The sequence below is a fragment of the Fusarium odoratissimum genome, assembly GCF_000260195.1.
Source record: "Fusarium odoratissimum NRRL 54006 unplaced genomic scaffold supercont1.26, whole genome shotgun sequence".
In the NCBI taxonomy this organism is placed as follows: domain Eukaryota; kingdom Fungi; phylum Ascomycota; class Sordariomycetes; order Hypocreales; family Nectriaceae; genus Fusarium; species Fusarium odoratissimum.
This window is the reverse complement of record NW_022158710.1, coordinates 326,754-349,614: the sequence shown is the minus strand read 5'-3', so window position 1 is coordinate 349,614 and position 22,861 is coordinate 326,754. Positions and strand designations below refer to the sequence as shown.

At 47.7% G+C, this 22,861-nt stretch overlaps 8 protein-coding genes across 8 annotated transcripts; 6 read left to right on the top strand and 2 right to left on the bottom strand.

Annotated features, from left to right (window-relative positions):
* Positions 1 to 141: 141 nt before the first annotated feature.
* FOIG_12406 (uncharacterized protein) lies at positions 142 to 2,391 on the top strand (the record flags this gene model as incomplete). Its single annotated transcript, XM_031213309.1, has 6 exons — positions 142 to 402; positions 450 to 575; positions 623 to 706; positions 756 to 1,270; positions 1,340 to 1,540; positions 1,590 to 2,391. The coding sequence occupies 6 exons, from the start codon at positions 142 to 144 to the stop codon at positions 2,389 to 2,391; spliced, it is 1,989 nt and encodes a 662-aa protein (XP_031057054.1).
* A 2,544-nt stretch (positions 2,392 to 4,935) lies between these two features.
* Positions 4,936 to 7,062, bottom strand: FOIG_12405 (uncharacterized protein; the record flags this gene model as incomplete). Its single annotated transcript, XM_031213308.1, has 1 exon — positions 4,936 to 7,062. One exon carries the CDS (start codon positions 7,060 to 7,062, stop codon positions 4,936 to 4,938), a length of 2,127 nt encoding a protein of 708 aa, XP_031057053.1.
* A 1,762-nt stretch (positions 7,063 to 8,824) lies between these two features.
* On the bottom strand, positions 8,825 to 9,793 carry FOIG_12404 (uncharacterized protein; the record flags this gene model as incomplete). Its single annotated transcript, XM_031213307.1, has 1 exon — positions 8,825 to 9,793. One exon carries the CDS (start codon positions 9,791 to 9,793, stop codon positions 8,825 to 8,827), a length of 969 nt encoding a protein of 322 aa, XP_031057052.1.
* A 3,225-nt stretch (positions 9,794 to 13,018) lies between these two features.
* Positions 13,019 to 14,331, top strand: FOIG_12403 (uncharacterized protein; the record flags this gene model as incomplete). Its single annotated transcript, XM_031213306.1, has 2 exons — positions 13,019 to 13,452; positions 13,503 to 14,331. The coding sequence occupies 2 exons, from the start codon at positions 13,019 to 13,021 to the stop codon at positions 14,329 to 14,331; spliced, it is 1,263 nt and encodes a 420-aa protein (XP_031057051.1).
* Positions 14,332 to 14,373: 42 nt separating this feature from the next.
* On the top strand, positions 14,374 to 15,035 carry FOIG_12402 (uncharacterized protein; the record flags this gene model as incomplete). The annotated part of the gene is made up of 2 exons (XM_031213305.1): positions 14,374 to 14,414; positions 14,471 to 15,035. The coding sequence occupies 2 exons, from the start codon at positions 14,374 to 14,376 to the stop codon at positions 15,033 to 15,035; spliced, it is 606 nt and encodes a 201-aa protein (XP_031057050.1).
* Positions 15,036 to 15,520: 485 nt separating this feature from the next.
* On the top strand, positions 15,521 to 17,461 carry FOIG_12401 (uncharacterized protein; the record flags this gene model as incomplete). Its single annotated transcript, XM_031213304.1, has 7 exons — positions 15,521 to 15,695; positions 15,742 to 16,120; positions 16,169 to 16,265; positions 16,317 to 16,650; positions 16,701 to 16,789; positions 16,845 to 17,019; positions 17,067 to 17,461. The coding sequence occupies 7 exons, from the start codon at positions 15,521 to 15,523 to the stop codon at positions 17,459 to 17,461; spliced, it is 1,644 nt and encodes a 547-aa protein (XP_031057049.1).
* Positions 17,462 to 18,016: 555 nt separating this feature from the next.
* Positions 18,017 to 20,262, top strand: FOIG_12400 (uncharacterized protein; the record flags this gene model as incomplete). The annotated part of the gene is made up of 6 exons (XM_031213303.1): positions 18,017 to 18,065; positions 18,120 to 18,134; positions 18,191 to 18,337; positions 18,389 to 19,002; positions 19,055 to 19,367; positions 19,415 to 20,262. The coding sequence occupies 6 exons, from the start codon at positions 18,017 to 18,019 to the stop codon at positions 20,260 to 20,262; spliced, it is 1,986 nt and encodes a 661-aa protein (XP_031057048.1).
* Positions 20,263 to 20,475: 213 nt separating this feature from the next.
* On the top strand, positions 20,476 to 21,156 carry FOIG_12399 (uncharacterized protein; the record flags this gene model as incomplete). Its single annotated transcript, XM_031213302.1, has 1 exon — positions 20,476 to 21,156. The coding sequence occupies one exon, from the start codon at positions 20,476 to 20,478 to the stop codon at positions 21,154 to 21,156; it is 681 nt and encodes a 226-aa protein (XP_031057047.1).
* Between the last annotated feature and the right edge of the window lie 1,705 nt (positions 21,157 to 22,861).

Here is a 22,861-nt window from a genome sequence, read left to right as displayed (position 1 = left end):
CGCGGCGGAATTGCCATCCTGACATCATGCGCTAAGGATCTTAGCTACCTGGGGTCAAGCCTCGCCGTATGAGCTTATTTCCAGTTTTCGTATTTACTGCGGAAATGTTTCAATTGTTACTTGAGGAAGAATTCATGCATTATGGATCAAAATGCACAACAAACGAGGCACATTGCTGCCAACCTTGAGCACGGAGCTGATGGCAGTACAACCCTTCACACCAGTGTTCAGCATGAGCCTTTGCGTCATGGTCCAGCGGAGAAAATACAGGAGGATGTTGTCGCCAATTCAGTAGAAGTTAAGGACGTAGGCTGGGACGATGATCAGATACGGCCCGAGGACTATGCCTTCGATGGCATAAAGAACAAAGATATCTGGCTTCTCATCCGAAGGTTCAATAAAGTGAGTTGACCACTCAGCTTGTATGAGCATTAGCTGACCAGAAACAGCGTGTCTTCCATCTCAAACATGCCCCAAATCACCCAGAAGATGAGATGGATTTCAACGTTGCTGAAGAGGAGCAATTCTCTCCAAACAAGCTGCGTGCACAAATCGAAAGACTTTACATAGGGGCGGTAGGTGTTTCAGTCCAGGTCTGGTAGGGTAATGCTCACGGCTATAGATACTTGGCTTTATTATGCTCAGGCAACACCTCTCGAGACTCCAGTCCTGGAGGGAACCAAGGCGAACATCATGTTTCTGTCTAGTAGGCCAATCAGTTTCTCGTGCAAAGAACACCTCTTCTAACTATTAAGGTTTACCTCGCTGCATGGTATTTGGACGGCCTTATGCCAACACTGTTGACAGGTTTGATGGCCATTTTGCTCTCCCCCAAAATTCGAAATGCCTTATTCCCGCCTTGCCCGCCTGCACTAGTCCATTACCAAGACGGCCACTTAATAAAGCCGGCCGCAGGTATTCTAGGAACGGTCGATACAGCTACAGGCGCTCCAGAGAGCCTCAAGGGTGAAACCCTGGAGAGGGAAGCCAGCAACTTTGCAACAGGTCTTGTAGCTCTGTCCATAAATGTCTTTGTCGACAAGGATCCGCAGCACGATGAGTCACAACGAGGAGGCGGAAAGACTGTTAACCTTCCGGATCCAAGATCCTTAGCTACCAGGATAGCAACCGCGAAGGATAAGGCAGCTGGAATCGAGAAGCCGTCCTGGGACAAGAGCAAATCGCCTATGCAGGAGCTAATGTGGAGTCAAATGAGACCCTTGATGCACTGGGTATGTCGCTTCTGCGATGTGTGGGAGAGGAGTGCGAAGTAAGTATTCATCTTTCAGACTATGATGTCCTGTCATGTTGTTGAAAACAGGTTCTAACTTATGACTAGTCTGCTTGATCCAACTGCGCCTTTTCCAAGAGACACTGCTCGCCATCGGATCGTACAACTAATCCTCCCGATTGTGGTATTGTCGGCTTTCACATCCTGTTACATGTTTTACAGAATTGTTACTTTGTGTATGGGGATTGGGTTCTTTGGTAGCATCTTCTTGAGAAACTCTTATGGTTGGCTAAAGCATAATATGGAAAGGTGCGAAGCTTGTTCAAATTCCATCTCAATCTCGCTAATCGCTGACCAGAATTGTGTTCCGGGGAATACCGACGGATTCACAGTTGACTATAGCCCTTTTACGACATGGTGAACGAAATAAGGCCCCTCTATCACCGCCACCCGAATCAAAAGGTCCACCTCCTGAAGACCCGCACATTCTGGATGACGATGTCCTGAGTGCATCAAACGGCGATCGCCCAGGAGGAGCGCCACCCGAAGAGATTCGAAAGGCTGTTCAAGAAGAGCCTGGGGTTGTCCAAGACACTGGCGGCGATGACCATGAGTACCCTGACCATGAAACCGGCGGAAAAAGACGCGGCAAGCTTTTGGCCATCGTCAAGCCTGTTGCCCAGGCAGCAGCAAAGACTGTCATAGGCGTCAACAAAGTCCGAGCGAAGACTGGAACTGTATCTGCTAAGAACCGGGTTGGAGCAGCATCGACCAGGGAGATACCTACTATTGCTGGGCCGGTCGAGTTCACATGTCGGTGGCAGGGCGAGAAGGGTTTTGCATATCTCACAACCGATACTTCATCCCCTTGTCTTTGTTTTTCTAGAAGATCTACGGGAGATTTGGATGGTTCTGGCTATCATGTGATTCATCCTATATGGATGATCCCCGTCAAGGACATCACTACACTGAACAAGTATTCTGGGTACGGGGCCAAAGCGAAACTCCTTGCTGGATGGGCATTGGAAGCTGAGATCATGGATGGCTTGGAGATAGTTGATAGTGGAGGGAAGTCTAGGTTGCTCACAGCGATGGCTCGTAGAGATCAGCTGTTCAACCGACTTTGTGCCATTGGTGATCAGAAATGGGAAATCTGGTAGAGTAATTCATCAGGCTAAATTGGAATAAATCACTTCACTCCTCCACTTCTCCTTTGTTATTGTAACCGAAGCTTGATTGTTGCTCCTCGGCCTTGTCGATTGACTTGATGGATTTTCAGTCCTACAGATTTGTGAACCACCCACGTTAGATTATACCCAGTGGAGGCAAGGCAACTTAGGACCTGCATCCTGATTCCTAAACTGACTTAAGCGAGTTTAGTATAACTTAGTAAGTATTGAAATTAGTGATCTTAGGTACTTCAGTTCGATCAGAAGTTTTCTTGTCCCTTGGGGTATGCTGGGCAGCGGGGGGTTTAGCAAATGCCTCCTTCATTCTTCTTAACAACCGTTTAGCATGCCATTAATTGATTGACTCCCCGGACTTGAATGTGATTTGATACAAACGAGGATAAGGCAAAGCTCTCATATGTCTATTGTTACACATATCCTTCAGCGATTGCTCATGGGTGCACAAAGAGATATGTGTGTGCATTAAGGAGACCAAGGCATATCTTTTCAACAATTACAAATACCATCGACATTCTCGCCAGTTTTGAGCGGTGTCATGTTGAGAAAGCACCTCACTTAAGGCCTCTTCCACGTGACTGTGGGATTGCCTCCCCCAATGACCAAGCTCGTTGCTCTAGCCTCGCTTCACTTCTTTTTGCGACCAGGCCCATACGATCGCTCTTTTTTCTTTCACTCCCACCTTATCAAACCTCTGCCAAAACCAACCCTTCCAAGTTACTGTAACCACATGACGGACCCAAGCAGGCAAAGCCTCATTTTATTGTTACACACGCAGTAAAGAATTCAAGGTTAGGAAACTCTTGGGCGGCAAATAGCCAAAGCTAACACTTCGCTAGCATACAGAAGCAAACAAGCCGCTCCTCCTTTCAAATCCCGCCTCAACAGAGCTCGTCTTCAACTGACGATGCCCCGTTCTGATGATGTCGAAAACGGAACGTGGTACACTGATAACAACCCAGAGAACCTGACTACGACGCTCAGGATACACCCTGGTATCAAAATCCATATATATTATATCTTATGTACACGATGAGGACTTCGACTAAGTTCTCTGTGGTGATACAAGCTCTCAGACACAAGTCTCAACTGCAAATAACACATCTGGTTCACAACTATTCTGATCAAACGCGCGAAGGATTTTATGAACCATCAAACCTTCGCAAATCTTGAGGATTTGAATACGACACCTTTCGACTAAGGCGGTGAGGTTTGCGAGTACGCCCATAGATGGTGTCATACAGCATGCCCTCCCACATCGTTCCCGGGGCACAATCCAAGTGTGGTACTCGACCAAATTAAACAAGAAGGGTTGAAGAAGTCAGACATTAGGGCCCGGTAGGACATCAAGACTATATGAAAATAAAGTAGAAATTTAGGCAAAAAAAAGATGAAAAAGATCAAGTGGTGTAGTAGACAAATAAACAATGTGATAATTGCGATGTTGTATAATAAAAGGGTTGACATTGAAGCTGTGAGATTTATCGGGCTGAAAATCGTTAGCTTCGGCAGCCTCCTTGGGGCCTATGCGGGGGTCCTTGTGTTGCTTGCAGAAGCTCTTATCATTATAGAAATTAACCTCTTGTCTTTGATTATAGTCTGAAGATGTATTCATTGTTTTAATTGCCATTAATTATATAGTAATTTGGCTGTGAAAGGTTAGGAATTGAAGCTTTGAGATAAAATGGGGCGGGGTACGGAATTGGAGCCTTATGAGCTCTTGGGAGATTGTAGGGAAGGCCATTTCTCGAGAGAGACTCACGTTCCCCATGGATGCATAGCATCAAACTGGCAGCTTTCATGAAGTGACTTTGCAAAACTGGCTTCGCTGATTTTGAACAGTGGTAGGCTGAGAGAGCCCATGATGAGGATCCGGCGTTTGTTCTTCTAAGTCCTGAAAGATCAAAGAGTTCAATGTCATCAGGTGAGACCTAGTCGATGTCAATGCTCAATGTTTTGGTAAAACCCTTTTAAAAAAAACTTGAGATATCTAAATATATATATATACGGTCATCCTCAATTGTTATTCTATGTTAACCCCGACGGTCTCGATTCGGCATTATGTTAACGGATAACGGCCGAGTTAGACAAGGGGGTCAATATCCGCCGTCGGACGTTGGGCGGAGACTATCCCTTAACCCTAACCTCGGAAACAACTCTTTACATTGTCGACGAACTATGAAATAACGTTTCCCGTGAAATGGTTCGAGACAAGGACGCTAGAACGCACGGTTAAAGGCGATATTTTAAGTTTGGAGGCCTAAGAGTTAGTAGGGGCGATCAACCGAAAAGAACTTTATTATTAAGCTCAACAGCCTTCTGCCATGAAGTCCAGTAAGGATTTGAGGCTCTTTATTAGATTGTGACATAGCTAGTTGTTGAGAATCATTGACTAAAGAGACATGATGTAGATCGAGGGGGTTTCGATCCACTCCCTTGACATGTATGTTATTAAATGGATTAATGTTATCTATTGGCCCTCCCCTATCCGGTAAGGCAGCGAATACAAGACTTTTATTAAGCGGCACTGGCAGAATTTACCGGCTTTTCAACTTCATCGGTCACGTCCTTGACAGACACAATAGTTGTCTTCTTGACAAGTGTGTTGGAGCTCCTCTTTGACGAGATAGATAAAGCTTTCTCAGGCTTTTGAGGAAGCATCGACTCGTCATCTACCTGAATGGGAGTGCTGGTCTCAGAAGCAACCTTGTTCCGTCGGAATAACCCACCCAGTGAAAAGGAGCCTTGCCAGTAGAGGAAAGCTGATGGAATCAAGGCGACGGCACCGATCAGGATATAGAGGGGGTTACCAAAGACTCTCCAGACGAAGAAGCCAATACCAACAAAGACGGCTGTGTACCAGATAACCAGATGACAGATATGGAATGATCTTTGTAAGAAGGACTGTCCGCGCTTGCGCTCAGACGAAGAGCGAGCTGATGTTCCCCAGCCGGTCTGGTTCATAGTGATGAGAGCATAAATTTTGGACGGCAACAAACCGAAGAAGTAGATGAAGCCATAGGCACTGAAGAGGAGCAGCCAAGGATCTTTGCTAATGAGTACGGCCAGAACGGACTTAAAGAGGGCAACACCAAACATGGTGACCAGCCAGATGATAGGTCGCCATGGGCTGGAGTCGGAAGTGTCGAAGAGGAAGTGGAGGACAGTGGCGATCAGGATGAACGGATACAAGGCCTGAACTGTCATCTCGACAAGCATCCAAGGAGATTGGTAGGCAAAACTGGCGGGGAACCAAAAGGACTCTCGGAAGAAGGACTTGCTCCATCGAGTCTGCTGAGCAACCCATCGCACAAAGGAAGTAGGAGACTCGCTATCACACCAGGTTCGGTGCGTGTAGCGTGTCCTGAGACCATGAGCAAGCAGTTGGTTGGTCAGGTGTCGGTCATCTCCAAAGGTGGTCTCTTTGCCTCCAAACGTCTGCAAGTTCCATGGGCCGAGGATGGTCTCGAGGTCAGAAGCGCGGTACATACTCATGGGACCCGAGAGACAACCGACGCAGCGCCACAGTGACTGACAAGCGCGCTCGATGTTGAAAGCAAACCAGTAACGAGCAGCGCACATGCGGGCGAGCAGGGACTCAGCGCGGTTCCAGATCTTAACGTCTGCTGTAACACCGCCGATCTGGGGTGAGGAGCGGAGGAGGGTCAGCATCTCATCCAGGCCGTTGCTTTGAACAAGGGTGTCGGAGTCGGTGGTGAATATAGCGTCCCGGGTGCGGAAGGCATATAGACTCATAGCAAAGGCCGTGAACATGGCGGTACGTTTGTGACCATGGGGTTGGGCAAAGCAGACAGCCTTGAGGCTGCTGATGTTCCACTTCTCCTCCCACTCGAGCACCTGCTGGACGACTACCTCTCTAGCAGTGGCCAGGGCAGCTTCGTGGCCAGGACGATAACGGCCAACAAGGTAGTGCCAGAACTTGACCAGGAAGAATCGAGTGTCGGCAGGGACGTGGTCGAAGTATGTCCTTCGGTGTAACTCTGAGAGTAAAATGGGCAAGTGGATAAGAGTTGCCTTCTGGTCCTGGAATTCATCGACAAAAGCCTGTGCCATACTCAGATCTGGCTCGTCGTTACCGTCAACAACACCCACGACGCACTTGGGGGCAAGTGTTTGTGTCTGCAGACTGCGAAGACATTGTCTCCATGCCTGTTCATCCTCACGGTAGCCGACAACGGCCATGGAGACATCACCATCAGGGTTGAGGAGGTTATCAGCCGATGGGTTGGAGGCAGACTTTTCGCAGTCGCCGGCCGCCTGTGCGTTGGCTGTCTTCTTCCTGACATTCTTGACGATACGGTCTATATCAAAGCGGTTGAAGATGGCGCAGGTGAGCTGAATGAGGTATTCGGTGATGAGGACCGTTCCATAAAGGCCCACTGAGGTGATGCCGAGATCTAAGACTCGGAGACCGATGATATAACCAGTGATGAGAGCAGCAATGAGCCCAAAGGCGATGATGATGTTGATGGCAGCACTGAAAGGATTAATCCTAAGAGGCTTTCTCACTGGTGTGTCGAAGACTGAAGCTGAGTCAAAGCGGGATGCCTTGATGCTATCCGACGAGGCGCTGGACGACTCAACACCGGCGCTGACCTCAACGGTCGCTTGCTTGCCAGACATCTTGCGACTGGACCGGGGCGTACCACTTGACGTCAAAGTCGAGAGATGATGTGGTTTGGATTAAACGAATGTAGTTGCAGGAGAAGCTGTCTTGAGCCTAACCGATTAAACAAATTACAGTCCCTGCCCAAGCATATCTATTTATCTCGCTACAAAACGCCATCATGTTGGTCATTGTTGAAATTTTCTCCTAAAAAGGCGCCACACGCCGAGCTTTCGGTATCGAGCCAGGTACAGTCTGTGGCCTGGACCTTTTCAGAGCTGAAAAGGGGCCCCCAAAAGGCCCAGACAGTCGGGCTTTGTCATAATCTATACCCCATAAACAAGCAGTCGATACCTGAGAGGGCCCATACAGGGGGGCACTTACAGATTCGAACGGTGAGTGGCCATACAGGTAGGATCCGGGACCAGGGGCATGCCTGTACCAAACATATGCAGGCCCGAGATGGGTTGAGAACAGGGTCTACGCCAGCGCCAAGTACATATGAAGCGGGCCGCTACTATAATCTATTAGACACCATTTTAAAAAGCCCGGTGCTCTAGAGGCGAACCCAGAGCCTCGACCAGCCTGAAGGAGTAGTCTTGTCGTGATATCGAACAATTTGGATGCGTGGTGTGCTTCCAGCCAACCACAAAGGCGGCTTGAGGCCATCCAAACGCGCACATCATACTATTTTTGGCAGCTGAGAGAAGTGTCCGACGCTAAATCTTGCTTTATTTGCAGTAGTCTCACGGTTTATCCGACATGCTGTCTGGCAAGTCCCTCAGATCCAGTTGTAGCCACCTGTGAGCTACACTTTCTGTAGTAGCACAAACGGAACTACCATGACATGAAGCTGAATGTCTTTGCGGCTGTGTCTTAGACATGAATGGTAAGCCGGATTATTACCTGATTGCTACATAAGCTACTTCTCCCCCCTGAGAGGCAAGCTAGCTTCAACGATAATTATAACAATAAAAATGTAAACAATAGAGTTGTGCCTGGCTGCAGTATGCTGGAAACCCCCGTGAGGAAAATCAAATTCTATCTTGCATCTCAGGTAAGTGCTAACAAAATTGAGGAAAAAAGCAGAGAGAAACAACAAGGAATCCATGGTCATGGTAGACGGCAAACAAGTGGCGACATATCCCGGAAATCTGGATCGTCGTCGGCACTACCTCAAAACTCCTAGTTCGCGATCCTAATCGAGCTCCTTGGAATCATCACTTCCTTCAGGATCCTCAGCAAATATACACGATGTTACCTCGTAGGCAAATAGCCCCGAGATTCGACCCACTATACTGCTACCAGGTTTCCACATGACTAGGAATTGAGCGCATCAATACCCAACCATCTTTGCACAGTGACTATACAGCGTATGAAAAGAACAGCACCATGTTTGGGCCTACGGAGGAGCATTATAATGGAAAGTGATCATCTATTTCGCTCATTGCTGACGGAATCTCCCGAGACAATGATACGTAGGGATCTTCCACTCGATTGCAAAATACCAACCTTGCTTACCATTACAAAAGAACTTTGACAGTGATTAGCTAATGAATAAGAAAATTAGATTACTATATGAATGCCAAGAAGATCACCGATGTTGACTCCGCTGACTTGAAAAAAATGCACCGCTCAGACCCAGATGGCCGGTCACTCGTCCATCTCTCGTCACAGGCAGCCCCTACGCCCTGATCGCACCCTAAGCGGCTCAATGAGTTAACAAAAACTCTAGCCAGTTGGTTTACAGATGATAAGGCACGTGTTCAGATGGTATCTCTACAGGTAACGATGCCAATTAAACCAAACAAAGAATAACAAAGTAAAAAGCCAGCCAGACGCTGCTGGACCGGCGAGGTGAGCAGAGTTCTCCAAGATAACTGATGTAGACCCTGAGTCATCATTGTCGCCGTTGTTCCCTGAGGCGGTGATGGATTTGAAGACACCATTTGTGATGGTGCATGCCTCACCCGTCTTTTTACATGCGAGTGGTTTGGCATTTGTGTCGTTGTATACAGCCCAGAGAAAAGTAACGGCGACAGTGCTGTCCTTTGTCGGAGGCCCCAGAGAGTAGTTGGAGTTGCCGTCGGACCATTGACTCAAGGCGAGACGGCCTGGTGCCTTGGGCACATTTGTGGTGATGGACCTCGAGTAGTTATTGTCGAGGCCATAGTGGACAATGTCAGGCAGCCATACGAAGGACCACTCGTGAATATCCTCGTCAAATGAGGTACTTGTATCGTTCCACGACTCTCGTTGGTATGTGCTGTTCAAGGGATTGTTTGTAGGCGAATACAGCTGCGGTTTGACGGTGTAGAGCAACGTGGCCTCCTCCCAGGCACTGACATATTCTATGTCGACCTCTGAAGTGTCACTCTTGTAATTGTAAAAAGCGGTCACCGTCCCAGGCACGGTTCCGACGCGGAATCGTGCATGATAAGAGCCATAGAAATATGACTTTGAACGACTGATGATCTGCGCACAGGGTACCGCCTTTGAACCTGATGGGAGAGGTGAGACAGTGAGCTCAAGTCCTGTTGATGAGAGCTGTACCTGGTCCGGAGAGAAGTCTCTTGTGTATGGAGAGTCGCCTTGAACTACCTCGTACGAGGCGGGAATAAAGAGCTCCGTGAATCTCTTATCTGCAATAGAGCTGAAGTTGACGGCAAAGAAACTGGAAAAGACGCTTTCTGTTGGGTCGCTGGAGTCTGTGAAGCCACAGTCACAGTCCCGGACCTTTGACGCCATTGTTTTTGACAAAATGGATTCGATGGGTCCGGGTTTCCCATATGGATCACGATTCTCATAAGGGGGTTAGATCAGTAACCAAGCGGAGAAGACAAAGAAGAAGACAAGCCTGTTCTGTCGCTGAAACCAGATGATCCGGTGTAGGTGAAGAGCAAAAGTCAGAGAGGCCCTGCGTGGCTTGCAAAGGCTACATAGGCAAGCAAGGACTTACCCTGGCATATCGCTTGAAGCTGCGCTCTTTTTGCCAGTAGCTATCCAATAGCAGTAACAAGTAAAGGTTGATCGGCAAATATTCCCGTAACACACTACTGTGCTGAACTGGGGTTATCTGGCACAGAATGTCACTCAGATGTCACTCGAGCCGAGGATCTGGACCATCTCACGTAGCCCACCCACCCAATATGGATCGGTCAACTCGACATGTCGTTACCGCTGCAAGCGACAGATACCTGACTCGGCAAGATCCTACTCCCACGGAAATCCGCGGCTTGCTGATCACCTAATGCGACACCGTCACTAACCCGCGTGATCAATATTGCCAGGCGGCAAAATTGATTTCGTGATCCTGTCCCTGGTGTTGGAAGGGATCTCGATACCTAGATCCCTTTTACAAGGAGCGACCATTGAGTAAAAAGGAGATGCCCAGCCCCTTAATGAGTCTTGTCTCCTTGGCACAGTTGGGTACCCTGAATCTAGAACAAGTCGTTGCTCTGCAGAGACAGTAGCCTCCCAATACTGGAGACTCGGCGACCCCTTCGAAGCGGCCACATCGTGTCCTGACGACCGAATAACCAGAACTCTTATGGTGGAGGTCTCCTGCAGAATCGCCCCAGTTACGCCGCCACTAATATCTGCTTGATGTCGATCTCACTTTACGATAGTTCAAACGGCTAGTGGTTAATTTGAGGACCATACGGAGATAACACGCCAGCGTTAGAGTCGCAAATAGGGCTTGATCGCAACAGCTTTACCGCTCCCTAAGTGCGGACACGCTGCTAGTAGCTTACACAGTACCCCGCACAATATTCCACAGCAGTGATCCACAAAGTCCTGGTTAGGCAAGCCTTGGGTGGTAACACAAGAAACGGCCGGTACGCACTGCAAATTTAATAGGCAGACCGACCATTTCTTCTATCACCTCGGGGGCAAGCTTACTGGTTGCTATCTTTGCATGCGGCTGAAGACATAGTCTCCACTAACAGCCCCGGTAAAGGTGAATCTTTTCCAGTGAACATAAAACGCGGCTTTGCTTCTGAACGGCGGTAGTTGGAAAAACCGTAAGGGCCCGTGCTTAGGCAGCATCAAAAGATTTAGTAGCCTTGACTATTAAATTAGTCGAAAGCGAATATGACATTACGTGGTAATTTGCTTCTTTAGATGTGCTTCGGCGGCAACTGCCGTAGCACCATTACTCGACTAGGTCTGAAAGGGAAAAGCTTATAAAGGTAGGAGAATATGTTCCTTTACCCTCTGAAAAGTATTAAGCTTAATCACGCCGAAGGAAGTCCCCACAATGCCAGAGGCTAAAGAATTTGCCAAAAAAATAACAATGAGTCAGGGATGCCCTAAGAGACGCCTCGTCTTTACGGCCGGCCAGCCTACAAGATCAACTCTTATAGTCCAGCTTCCCAGCATTGGCCCTCAATCACCGGAGTTACTCATCTCATTGGGACAACCATAGGGAGCCAAACCAGCCTCGCCGCATCGAGGCTTTGCCTCTCTTAAGTATATAGCCAGAGTCCATTAAATAGTACAAAAACTAGGACAGGTGACATCCACCATTAATGCATTCTCTTTTGATCCTGTTTATGTATGGCCTCGCCCCTTTTTATCTTAACACTTAGATCAATAAATAACCTAATTATTTATAAAGACTATAAAAATAGAAAAGGAGATTAGTGTATAATGTAGTTCTATGCAGCTCGGCTTCCTTAAACAGCTACACTAATTCAATCGGAATAATCATAACATCTATGCCTCCTAATCCGGCAACTACGTTCCCCCGCTCCCCTACTTTTAATAACTACCCTTATCAAATCCCTATCTAAGCTCAACAACCAGGAGCTTTACCTCGGCAACAATCGTTTCCCGTGCAATACACAGGAACCATACCTTAGCAGCAAGAAACCTTTCCAGGGCACTATGTGACATATCTGGGGCAAAAGAAAGAGTTATACTACGCATAAATGCCGCCTAGGTAACCCAGATGCTTTACGCAAACTCATAATACAAGACTATAACTCCAATTGCCGCTCTTGGTTAATCTCTTGCCCCCGTAGACTGCCCTGGCTGTGGGCAGCGGGCCTTGACTGCAACCAGCTTTAAAATTCTCTTTTGTTTAGATATGTGTTCTTTACCCTTGTGAAAGGGATCCAAGCCTTTTACCCTGCAACCTTAAATAAACATAGTAGTTGGCAACACTACCCAGCAAGTAAATGTCCTAAAAACATGTCGGCTTAGTTGCTTGTAACTGATGGCCATTAGCGGCTGGGCTACTGCTATTTGCTATCTGTTCTGCTTAAGCTGTGTTCTATATCTTATGAACGACCCCAAGAATGTCAACTATTAATATAGATAGGTCCTAATTTCTCCTTGAACTTGATATCTATGTTTTATCTACCGTGACCCAGTGCGGCATCACACTCGCTGCTTGGCACTGCAGCGAACTAATGAGATTTATTTCTAAGAGTAGCTTGATTGAATGCTTAGTAATATACACCAAGGAAGAAGTATGATGAGACGGCAGTCGAATACAGACATCTCTCATGATATCAGTTCACGCAGGTTAGATAGGAAAGTCAAACCGGAGCCCAAAATAGGGATATGGTCCCAGATCTAGTCCCCGCAAGGGACCCTGACAGAGGCATGCGATCCCAAAAATAGGCCTGCTCAGGGCCTCAGCCTAAACTCCAGGTCCCTCAGCCCAACCTCAGCACCAACTCAGCTTAGAGCGGCAGGAACTCAGCTCTGGAAACGGAAATAGACTTTGGTATGCTTAAGTTTCGTCTCCGAGTTTAGTGGCATTTGTAAGTGAATCGGGATTGATGTTTCTCAGCCTTGTCAATTGACTCGGTGAAATTTCAATCCTACCTACACAGCCACGCAAGGCAGATTTGCGAACCACTCACGTCATATCATGCAAGGGGTTCCAACAAATGCCCTCTTCCGACTCATACTTATCAACACCGCGACAACTTTGCTCGAAACCTCAATTGCAACGTCAACATGGCGGATCCCCTGTCAATTATTGGAACAGCGGGAGCTATTGCGAATATTATCGACGTACTCACCAAAACGATCACAACAGTATGTGACATGCGACAAGCCTGGAAAGTCGCCGACCTCAGCGTGTTCGCGTTCGAAAGCCAGCTCAATCTCCTCAAATTTGCACTTTGTGAAATTCAGAAATGGACCGAGTCCAGATCCAACGATCAATCGCATCAATTGGTGATGCAAGTGGACAGCTGCGTAACGTGCTGTCGGCTTCTCATTGGCAAGATTGATGGCCAAGTGTCACAGTTTCAGAAAACGGTAGCCGGAGATCTAGAGCTTGGTTCCAAGCTTTCTTTTCTGTTCAAGACGAAAGACATGGAGCAGATTCAGCGGATGGTGGATCAACAGACACATACACTAACACTTTTGTTAAGTGCATGCAACTCGTGAGTTTGCCAATCTTTGAACGTTCTTTGACTTACCAACATTACCGCAGAAATGCCTTGGAAGAACAAACTAGAATCTTACAGCAGCCTAAATTCATACAGGCTCTGCAGGACATGGATCGAGACACTGCGTCTCTCATTGTTCATCGAGACTCAGATTCCATAGTCACCGCTACATCCGTAAATTCTTCGAGATGGTCGGTTCAGTTCGCGTTTGATCGGGAGCTTTTTATTACCAAAGTATACGAAAAATGGATTCGGAAGCTTGCAACGGCACGGAGGACCAATAGTCACCGCCCAGAAGATAGCACTCAACAAGACCATCAACAAATGTCAAACAACGAGATTGTCTTCACGAGTGCACCTACTGATGAGGAGCAAAATTCCTTTACACATACGCAAACTGCTAAATCAGAACCACCATCTCGGCCATCGTCAAACTTTGGAGAGCGGATGAATTCTTTGACACGTACCGCCCTAGGTATAGAGCTGCAACCTTTGAAACGTGACCGAACTACGAGCGACTTGAGGCTTCAAACTAAGGAGTCCCGACGTATTGACCAGAGCTTGAAAGATGACTCCAAATTGACCCAAGGAGAGGTCAAAGTAGCCATCCTTGGCTCAAAGACTAGGAAGCGAGTCTTTGAAGAGATGAGGTTATCAGCCGGCCACCCGCAATGCTACACAGTTTCACAACTATGCATATTTCGTCCCATAATCCTTGGAGCAGTTTTTGAAAGTGTTCAGTATTTAGCAAAGAAGCTATTGGTCGACGAGGCCATCAGAGAAGATCCGTTGCGGGCGAGCTTGGAGGACGTGCTGCTCGGCGACAAAGAAGAATTGGATCTTGACAATGGGTTTGAACCGTGGATTGTCTAAATATTCCGCACAATAATGGAGCATCCGGCGACCAAGGCCTTAATGGCGGACGAAACCTTCGTGCTTCCAGAGAATGTTGACTAGTATGTTCTTGTGATAACTCTGACCTGCCCCTGCAGTACTGACGATTTTCTCCCAGCCTTTTAAACCAAATCGAAAGGATCGTGCAAGATGACTATATCCCGACAGACTCAGATGCTATAAGTTGTACAACACCACTGCCCGGCTGCGTGGAGGCTGCGTTCAACATGGGCCAGCTCACTATGCGATTGACAGATCCTGGCAACGCGACAGTCAGCCGGACAAAACTATTTTCTCAACTCGAGACGGCAACAGCCGTCATATATGTTTTCGATCTAAACAGCTCATTTAGCGAAGCCTTGATTCAGTATGAATCAACCGTCAATTCACATTGGTTGAGAAATTCAAGTATCATTGTCATCTTCAACAATCTCAAAGGATTCGCCAAGAGACTCGCAGAAGCGCCACTAAGCGATGGATTCCCAGATTATGCAGTAAGAGATGATGCAATAGGTGCAATGAATTATATTCTCTCCAGGATCAAGCCTTTGACCCAGCCTGATCTCCAGTTCTATGCCCATTTCACAAATGGCGTGTATGATGATGGGGACTTGTTGAAGATATGGCGATGCATCCAGGATGGTATCGTCGACCGTGCGTTGAAATCTTTCTTGCCGAGATAAGGGAACAGTATACCGAAACAGCCCCGTGAGGGATAATCTTTTACGAACCAATATCAATTCGCAGTTTTCCAATTGGCTATCCAGTGGCAAGGTGGCAGAATTTAGTATGGGGAAGTTACCTATAAGAACTGCGATAAACGAATCCGACATACTCCACTACACAATGCCACACGATTCCCAAGGCGCCCCCTTACAAGATTCGCCGCCGGTCAATCGAAAAAGGAAATGTTCCGCCGAAATTTTACTCCAAAAGTCTTGTTGGAGCTAGTGTACTTCTCCAAGAAAGCAACCATGAGTGGGGCCAACTCTAAACTATCGGGGCTAGACCAGGCTTCCCCATGGGGTTGATGCTGGCATAAGGTCAACTTCATTATCCTTGGCCAAGTATTAAAGGCTCATGATTCCTCCAGCCTTGAGATCATCTCAACTCATCAGCCCAACAGCTTTCTTCTATCCATTGGTGCTTCTACGACTTCCAATTCACCATGTCTAAAGAATCTCTCAGCAACTCGCCCAGTCATGTCGAGGAGACTGATCCAACGCCCCAAGCAGAGACTGCCATTGAATATGATAGCAATGGCTTGAGTGGTATCGTTCGATCTCCCTATGTTCTGGGAGCTGCTACTCTGGCTTCACTCGGAGGATTCTCCTTCGGTTATGGTAAGTCTCTAGACGAAATCCTCTTTTCCAGCTAACAGTTTATTAGACCAGGGCGTGATTAGCATCATCCTTACCATGAAGCAATTCCATGACCAATTCCCTGAAACAGCCCCTGGCCATCCTCGGTATGGTTTCAATGTTGGTTTCATGACCGGCATGCTCGAACTTGGCGCCTTTGTTGGATGTCTTTTTCTTCCATACCTCGCCGACCGAATCTCTCGAAAGTGGGCTATGACTGTGGCTACTGTCTTCTTTACCATCGGTGCTATCATTCAGACTGCTGCTCATAACTACGGTACACTCGTCGCTGGAAGAGCTATCGGTGGAATCGGCGTAGGGACTCTAGCCATGGGTGCACCTCTGTATATCTCTGAGATCTCCCCTCCGAACTTGCGAGGTTCGCTCCTGGTCCTTGAAGCTCTTTCGTAAGTCAGCATTTAAGGTCGAGTCCTCAGCAGTCTAACATAATACAGTATTGTCATTGGAGCAATCATTTCTTACTGGATTACCTATGGCACAAAGGATATGGCCAGTGAATGGTCCTTCCGACTGCCATTCCTTCTTCAGATGGTATGTCCGGCTTCCACCGACTAGACGACTAATACTGAATTTACATAATAGCCTCCTGCTCTACTAGTCGGTCTCGGCATTCACTTCTTCCCATACTCTCCGAGATGGCTCGTCATGCGCCAACGAGACGACGACTCTCTTCATGCCCTCGCCCAACTCCGACGTGTACCAGCAACCGACGATCGCGTCCAGGCCGAATGGAAAGGAATTCTCACCGAAGTACGGTTCCAGCAGGAGATCCTTTCTCAGGAACACCCCAATGACAGCGGTATCATTCTGGAGCTGAAGCAGTGGGGTGACCTATTCCGACCAAGATGTCTCAAGCGTACTGCGGTTGCGCTTGGAATTCCCTTCTTCCAACAGTTTTCTGGAATCAATGCCTTCGGTAAGCATAGTCCTGGGTTATCTTGGATTAGAGAGTTCTAACGATATCAGTTTACTATGCTCCCACTTTCTTTAAAGCGCTCGGACAGGATGACAACATGGCACTGATTCTATCTGGAATGGTTAACATTTGTCAGCTGGTGAGTTGATATCTGCTACAGTTGGCCTTGTAGCATGCTGACTTTAGAATCATAGGCCGCTGGCATTCCAACCTTCCTCTACCTCGACAAGATGGGCCGCCGCAAGCTTGCCATCTTCGGTGGTGCTGCTATGGCCGTTCCTCATCTCATCATGTCGGGTGTCGTCGGCAAGTTTGATGGGAAGTGGGAAGCCAATCCCGGAATGGGCTGGTTTGGAGTTGCCCTGATCTGTACGTTTTCTCCAGTCAGATCCTTGACTCAAGACTAACATCTTTAGACATCTATGTCCTCTGCTACGCATGCTCATACGGACCATTGGCTTGGACTCTCCCCGCTGAAGTATTCCCCAGCTCCCGCCGAGCAAAGGGTGTTGGAGCCGCTACTGCTATGGTCTGGCTTGCTAACTTTATTATCGGCGTTGTTGTTCCTGAGATGATCATCAAGATCGGCTGGGGTACTTATCTCTTCTTTGGAATCTTCTGCTCTCTTGCTTCTATTTTTTCTTTCTTTCTTGTTCCCGAAACTGCGAACAAGTCTCTTGAGCAAATTTCTCAGCTGTTTGGAGATCATGCTGTTGCGGATGAGGAGGCTGTCTACGAACGCATTCGGCATCAAGTTTGGGCCGGTCATGCTCATGGTGCTGAGCATGCTGAGGTTAAGCAAAGTATTTGAGGATTTATGATATGTACTTAGCTGCATACACCCAATAGTCAACGTTCTATCAAAGTTTGATTGCCTGTAACTATGGCTCCTTATGTCTTGTTGCAATCCGACTCTCATGTGAACGTGTTGAATTGACCATTATGACTAATCTGCATAACATCCTTATGTATAATCCTTCTTACTTTGAGCTTCCAAAAGATTTACATCAATACTGAGACTTGATACTTGTAGAAATTGAGTCATTGATTTGCCTCCACTTATGTTTAAGAGAGCGTGCGCAGTTACCCAAGAATTCTTGTTAGAACTGCAATTCTTGGTTGCGGAGACCTGCAGTGGATCAATCCACTAACTCGACCCCGTTAGGTCATCGGAGACGCTAGAATGCGGGGAAGCAGTGAACTAAAGTCATCCTTACGCCAATTTCACATCCTTGCCCTCAACTCGGCCTGCTCCCCGAGATTTCATTCTTATGCCAACTCCACGCCATTCTCCCTGCAAACCCGGCGAAATTCTTCCTAATCCGTCTCGTGCTTCTTGTAGCTCATCTTCAAACTTCGAATCATCATGAGTTCGGCGCCTCGCACTCGGACTAAGCCTTGCGATCAATGTCGAGGTCTGTCAAAGCCTGCAAGGATACCCTACCCTGACCAAAGCTGACCACAAACAGACAAACATCTGAAGTGTATGGAAGATATTTCATGTCATGGTACACTAGCAACGTCAGGCTAAATATTACAGGTGACAAGGAGACTCCATGCGCCAACTGCAAAAAAGCATCAATCAACTGCGCTCGCGCCAAGAAGTTCCGCATCAAAAAGCTCATCACGACTGAAAACACATTCAAGTTTGATCCAAACCAGACATGGATAGATACATCGAATCAAGGTAAGCCTGATCAATGTTACTGTTTGCAATTAGTCTCACCTAGTTCAACAGAAAAATCAAACAAAATTTCCTTTGTCGACGAAACAAGCTCCGCCTCTCGCCACTCCCGTACAGCCACCGCTGAATCTCCGTCTTCCGAAGATGGACCTCAATCAGAGAGTTTGGATTTTGCTGCTTCTGTCTTACGGTCTTTATCCAAGGGCAGCCAGGTTTTACCCGACGAACAAGAAGCGCCTCTGGTGCAAGCACTCTCAGGACAGTCCCCAGATATTTTTGAGGCATCCCGAAGTCATGAAGATGGAGGCTGTAGTGCGCCTCGAGATCTCTCTCAACTATCAATTTCTGCATCCCCAACTGGTAGACCAAGTCTTTCTGCTAGTCACTTCGGATCGCCGTCCCTTCCCGTACTCTCAACGCAATGGCAGCACTCCTCACCGGATCAGGATGCAAGAATGTATCTGAATCATGGCGGTACTGGGGAAGTTTCACCATTTGGTACAGGCACATACAACGACAATCACCTCTACCAAGCAGATACTCTTCCGTCAATCATGGACCTGGAACTCCATAACCCTACCTCTTTGTTGAGTGCAAGCTCATCTCAATCGCTGAGCCTGGAGGAAGCCTGCCTGGTTCGCTGTTTCGTCGAGAAACTCGCAAGAGCTGTAAGAAATTCTATGTTGTTGTCAAGAAGCAGGTTTGGCTGACCACTTATAGTTCGATACCACCGACAGAGATCATCATTATATCTCAGTTCTTCCTCTCCGAGCCATACATAGCCCTCTGCTTCTCAATGCTATATGCACCGCCTCAGCACGCTTCCTCACACGTGTCTCCTCACTCCAAGATCCGGACAGAATCATCGAATATGCGGGCGTACAGCTTCCAGACCTCAACATGGAATCAGCTATCCACTACCACAATAAGTGCATCTCACATCTGATGGGAGTGTCAGCAGATCCGATCAACTCTTGTAGTGACGATGCTCTGGCTGCCATTACGATACTGAGATATCATGAGCAAGTTGATAGTACGAGACATCTACCCTTCGCTTGATCAAATCTGACACTACTCTAGCACATTTTACCGGTACCGATAACGAGACTTTCTCCGTTGCTGTTCGTGCCGTTTTCCAAGCATCCCAGAACGACGCAGACGGGCTCCTGCACCTAATTCTTCAACCTCCTCGCGGCTCAGATGTCTATGCAACCTCTCTCTCTTCCCTCATGTTCTCGGCATGCCTCATTGCACTTCGCCAAGAAATTTGGTCTGTCCTTATTCATCGCCGTCCATTCCGACTACCAATCTTGCCTGTTGAGAACTATGGCATCTTTGATGATACCTTGGCCGCCGACGATTATGATTGGACTAACCGCGTTCTCATCTGGTGTGCCCACGTTCTCAAATTCTGCTACCCAGATGATGATGACGAACAGCCAATCGATAATCGAACTCGATCCCAACAATGGGAAGCTATCAAAGACTTCCAGAGAAACTGGGACGAGAAACGGCCACCTCATTTCGCGCCTCTCTACTACCGAGAACGCAACCCATCAGAAGGTCGATATTTTCCAGAATACTGGATTACCAGTCCATGTCAAATGCTAGCCCTCCAACACATCGAACTAGCACGTATAGTTCTTGCAGTGCACGATACAAAGATCCAACTCGGCATTGGCGGCAGAGCTGCCCATAAAGCATTGGAAGAGCTGATGCGAGAAGCAACAAGACGTGTTTGCGGTTTGGCTATGTCACAGAAGTGGTGCCAAGAGGGAATGGTAACTGCTGCTGTGGGACTGTCCATGTGTGGCGAGTATTTCCAAGACCCGGGAGAACAGGCTGCAATTATGGAGTTGGTAACGTTGCTTGAGCGTGATCATGCTTGGCCAACCAGCACTTTGTTGAACAAGCTTTGGGATACTTGATTTCAAGTATCACAAGGAGCGTGAATTGAGTTTCATATCGTTGTTCTCTTTCGAGATTCACGATGGCTGCCTGGTTGGTATGCACGGTTGCGTGATACGAATGAGTCATCAGCAGATAGGCATCCAGACCTAAGGCTCCAACTTTCAATCAACATACTTAACATCAAGGCCAAGATACATTCGACCAAATCGAAGTCAGGAAGCGTCTTCAATATGTCTTTCAAAGCCGTGACTTTGCCGAAGTCTTTGTCCGACCCAAATCAGTGGGACAAACTCGTGGACCATTACAAAGAATTCCGACTCCTCTCTCTGCAACTATCCCCAGAGTCTTTCAGCTCAAACTATGCACGCGAAGCGGAGTTTACGAAGGATGTATGGGAAGCCCGCTTGAGTAACCCACTAGCATCTAGTATCATCATCGTGTCCGATCCAGAGCCCGGTTCAGTTGACGACGTCTCGCTGATTCTGAACCAACCATGGCTCGCATCGCTTGTTCTGTATGGCCCACTCGAAGCCAAGACAGCGGCCAAAACATGGGAAGATCTGCAGAAATTCGAACCCGGAAGCACTTATTTTGGTCCGATTGCGGATGAGATTGAGTCTGCTTACGTCCTCAACGCGATTTACGTTCCTCCATCTCAGAGGCGCAAGGGCTTGGCGAATAAGCTGATCGAGTATGCCAAGGAACTTACAGTCAGACAAAATGAGGGCAAAAAAGCTATGCTGGTTCTTCTTGTCAACTTCGACTCTGTCGCGGCTATGAAATGCTACGAGAAGTCGGGATTCGAAGCAGTGCATGATTACTGGTTCGATGATCCTAATACTTCTGGAACGTCTCGAGGTCATGCAGCTGTCATGAGATTGGATATCGGCGGGAATGATTCCTCAAGCTAGAAGAATTCTTTTCGTGGAGCAGATTGTTCTATTTCCTGAGTAGGATACCTGGAATGAAGCTCCAGTTTGGCTATACGAAGTTGAGGAATGCCGAGATAAATTGAATGAAAGATTCGGCGCTATTGAGAATCGCCAAGTGACAATCAATTTTCTAGCCACGTTGGCTTATTCATAGATTGATTATCCATCGTTTAGCGATCGTGTTCAAATATGCCTCGTGTTGGATTGGCACGCAAGCGGTCAGATTAACCTTCGGTACCGCCGGAACCCAACCAGCCACCGATCGTGGCGCTCTCCTTTGCAACGTTGTACCGCGTTTGTGAAAGCGCGGCCTTGATTGGTATTTTTGGATTTTACTACTGCTAGAATACGGCTGTGCCTTGCGTTGAAATGCATCTATTTTGCGATGCTGAGATAGCTTCAATTGAGCCTTCAGAGGATTGCGGAATTGGCCGTTGAGCTAAGAATGATGATGCTCACTGTTGATGGTCTATTGAACGGGAACAAGCGGGGTTGCAACTTGGAGGGACGGTAGCACGGGTATGATGCCAGGATGACCCCGAGCTATTGATCACTAGACCATGAGGCTGAGAATCACCGCTCAACCCACGAAGTCATCGTGCATTTCCCCTCAGTAGCCTTGTCTCGGTGGAACTTGTGATAACCAACGTCCCATCGCAGCAATTCCCAATCGAATGATTGATGCGCGAGTGAATAATTGGGTTGCATGCATACGTCGTGATATCTTCATCAGGAAGGTCTATGCTGATTAAAGCACGAGAACTGCTTAAATCAGCATGTGGAAGCGGGGAAACGAGAAAGTCGATATACGGTCAGACACCATGTCCTGTCGATGATGCCGGGTCCGAGTGGTGTTGCATGCATCAAGGGCCCTGTTCTCCATGAAGATGCATGGCTCAAGCGGGGTACAGCACCTCATGACGGATCAGCTGAGCTTGGCTGCCCACAATGGAAGCTTACTGAGACTCTCGCTTGGCAGAGTCAATGTTCTCATGATGTCAATTGATCGATCGATGAATGATTGTCTATTCAATGACATCAAATCAGTTGGTTCACTACGAGCTCAAATAAAGATCCGCAAGATCTTCAAGTCTCCGAAACAATAGACCTGCAGATTGTCGTTCATCTGTGGAGAGCTGATAACGGATCAGTGGGGGAGCTTTGACATGTTCTCAGCTTAGGCCTCGGTCTAGAGTGTGCCGGGGTCGACATGCAGAGAAGAATGGAGAAGAAGAAAGTCGGTTAGAGCGGCGGGAAAAAAGAAGAACGGGTCATCGTCATCCCTATCGTAACTCTGTTTTACGGATACAGCGGTTTTGCAGCCTCCCATTTTCTTAGCCGCTGTCCTGATAGCGTCTCGTATTTGGGGAGGCTGGCCGTCTAGCCCGGATCCGAAGCCGTATCCGGGCTTTCGCAGTATCATACGAAAATACCACGAGCGGAGCAGAGACAATTAAAACGATTGTTACAATGAGTCAATTGACTTCTGATGACTGACCTGACGTCAGCACAAGGAATTACTCCTCCGCTGACAGTTTCTGCATGCTTTAGTTCAAAGTCCCTGGACGCATATCGCACACAGCCCGCTCACCCACGATATCGAGCTAAGCAGCCCACCACGATCTAGACTCTTGAAAAATGGCCGGTCGGGAGTTCGTATCAGTGGTTGGTAAGACTCGCAAGC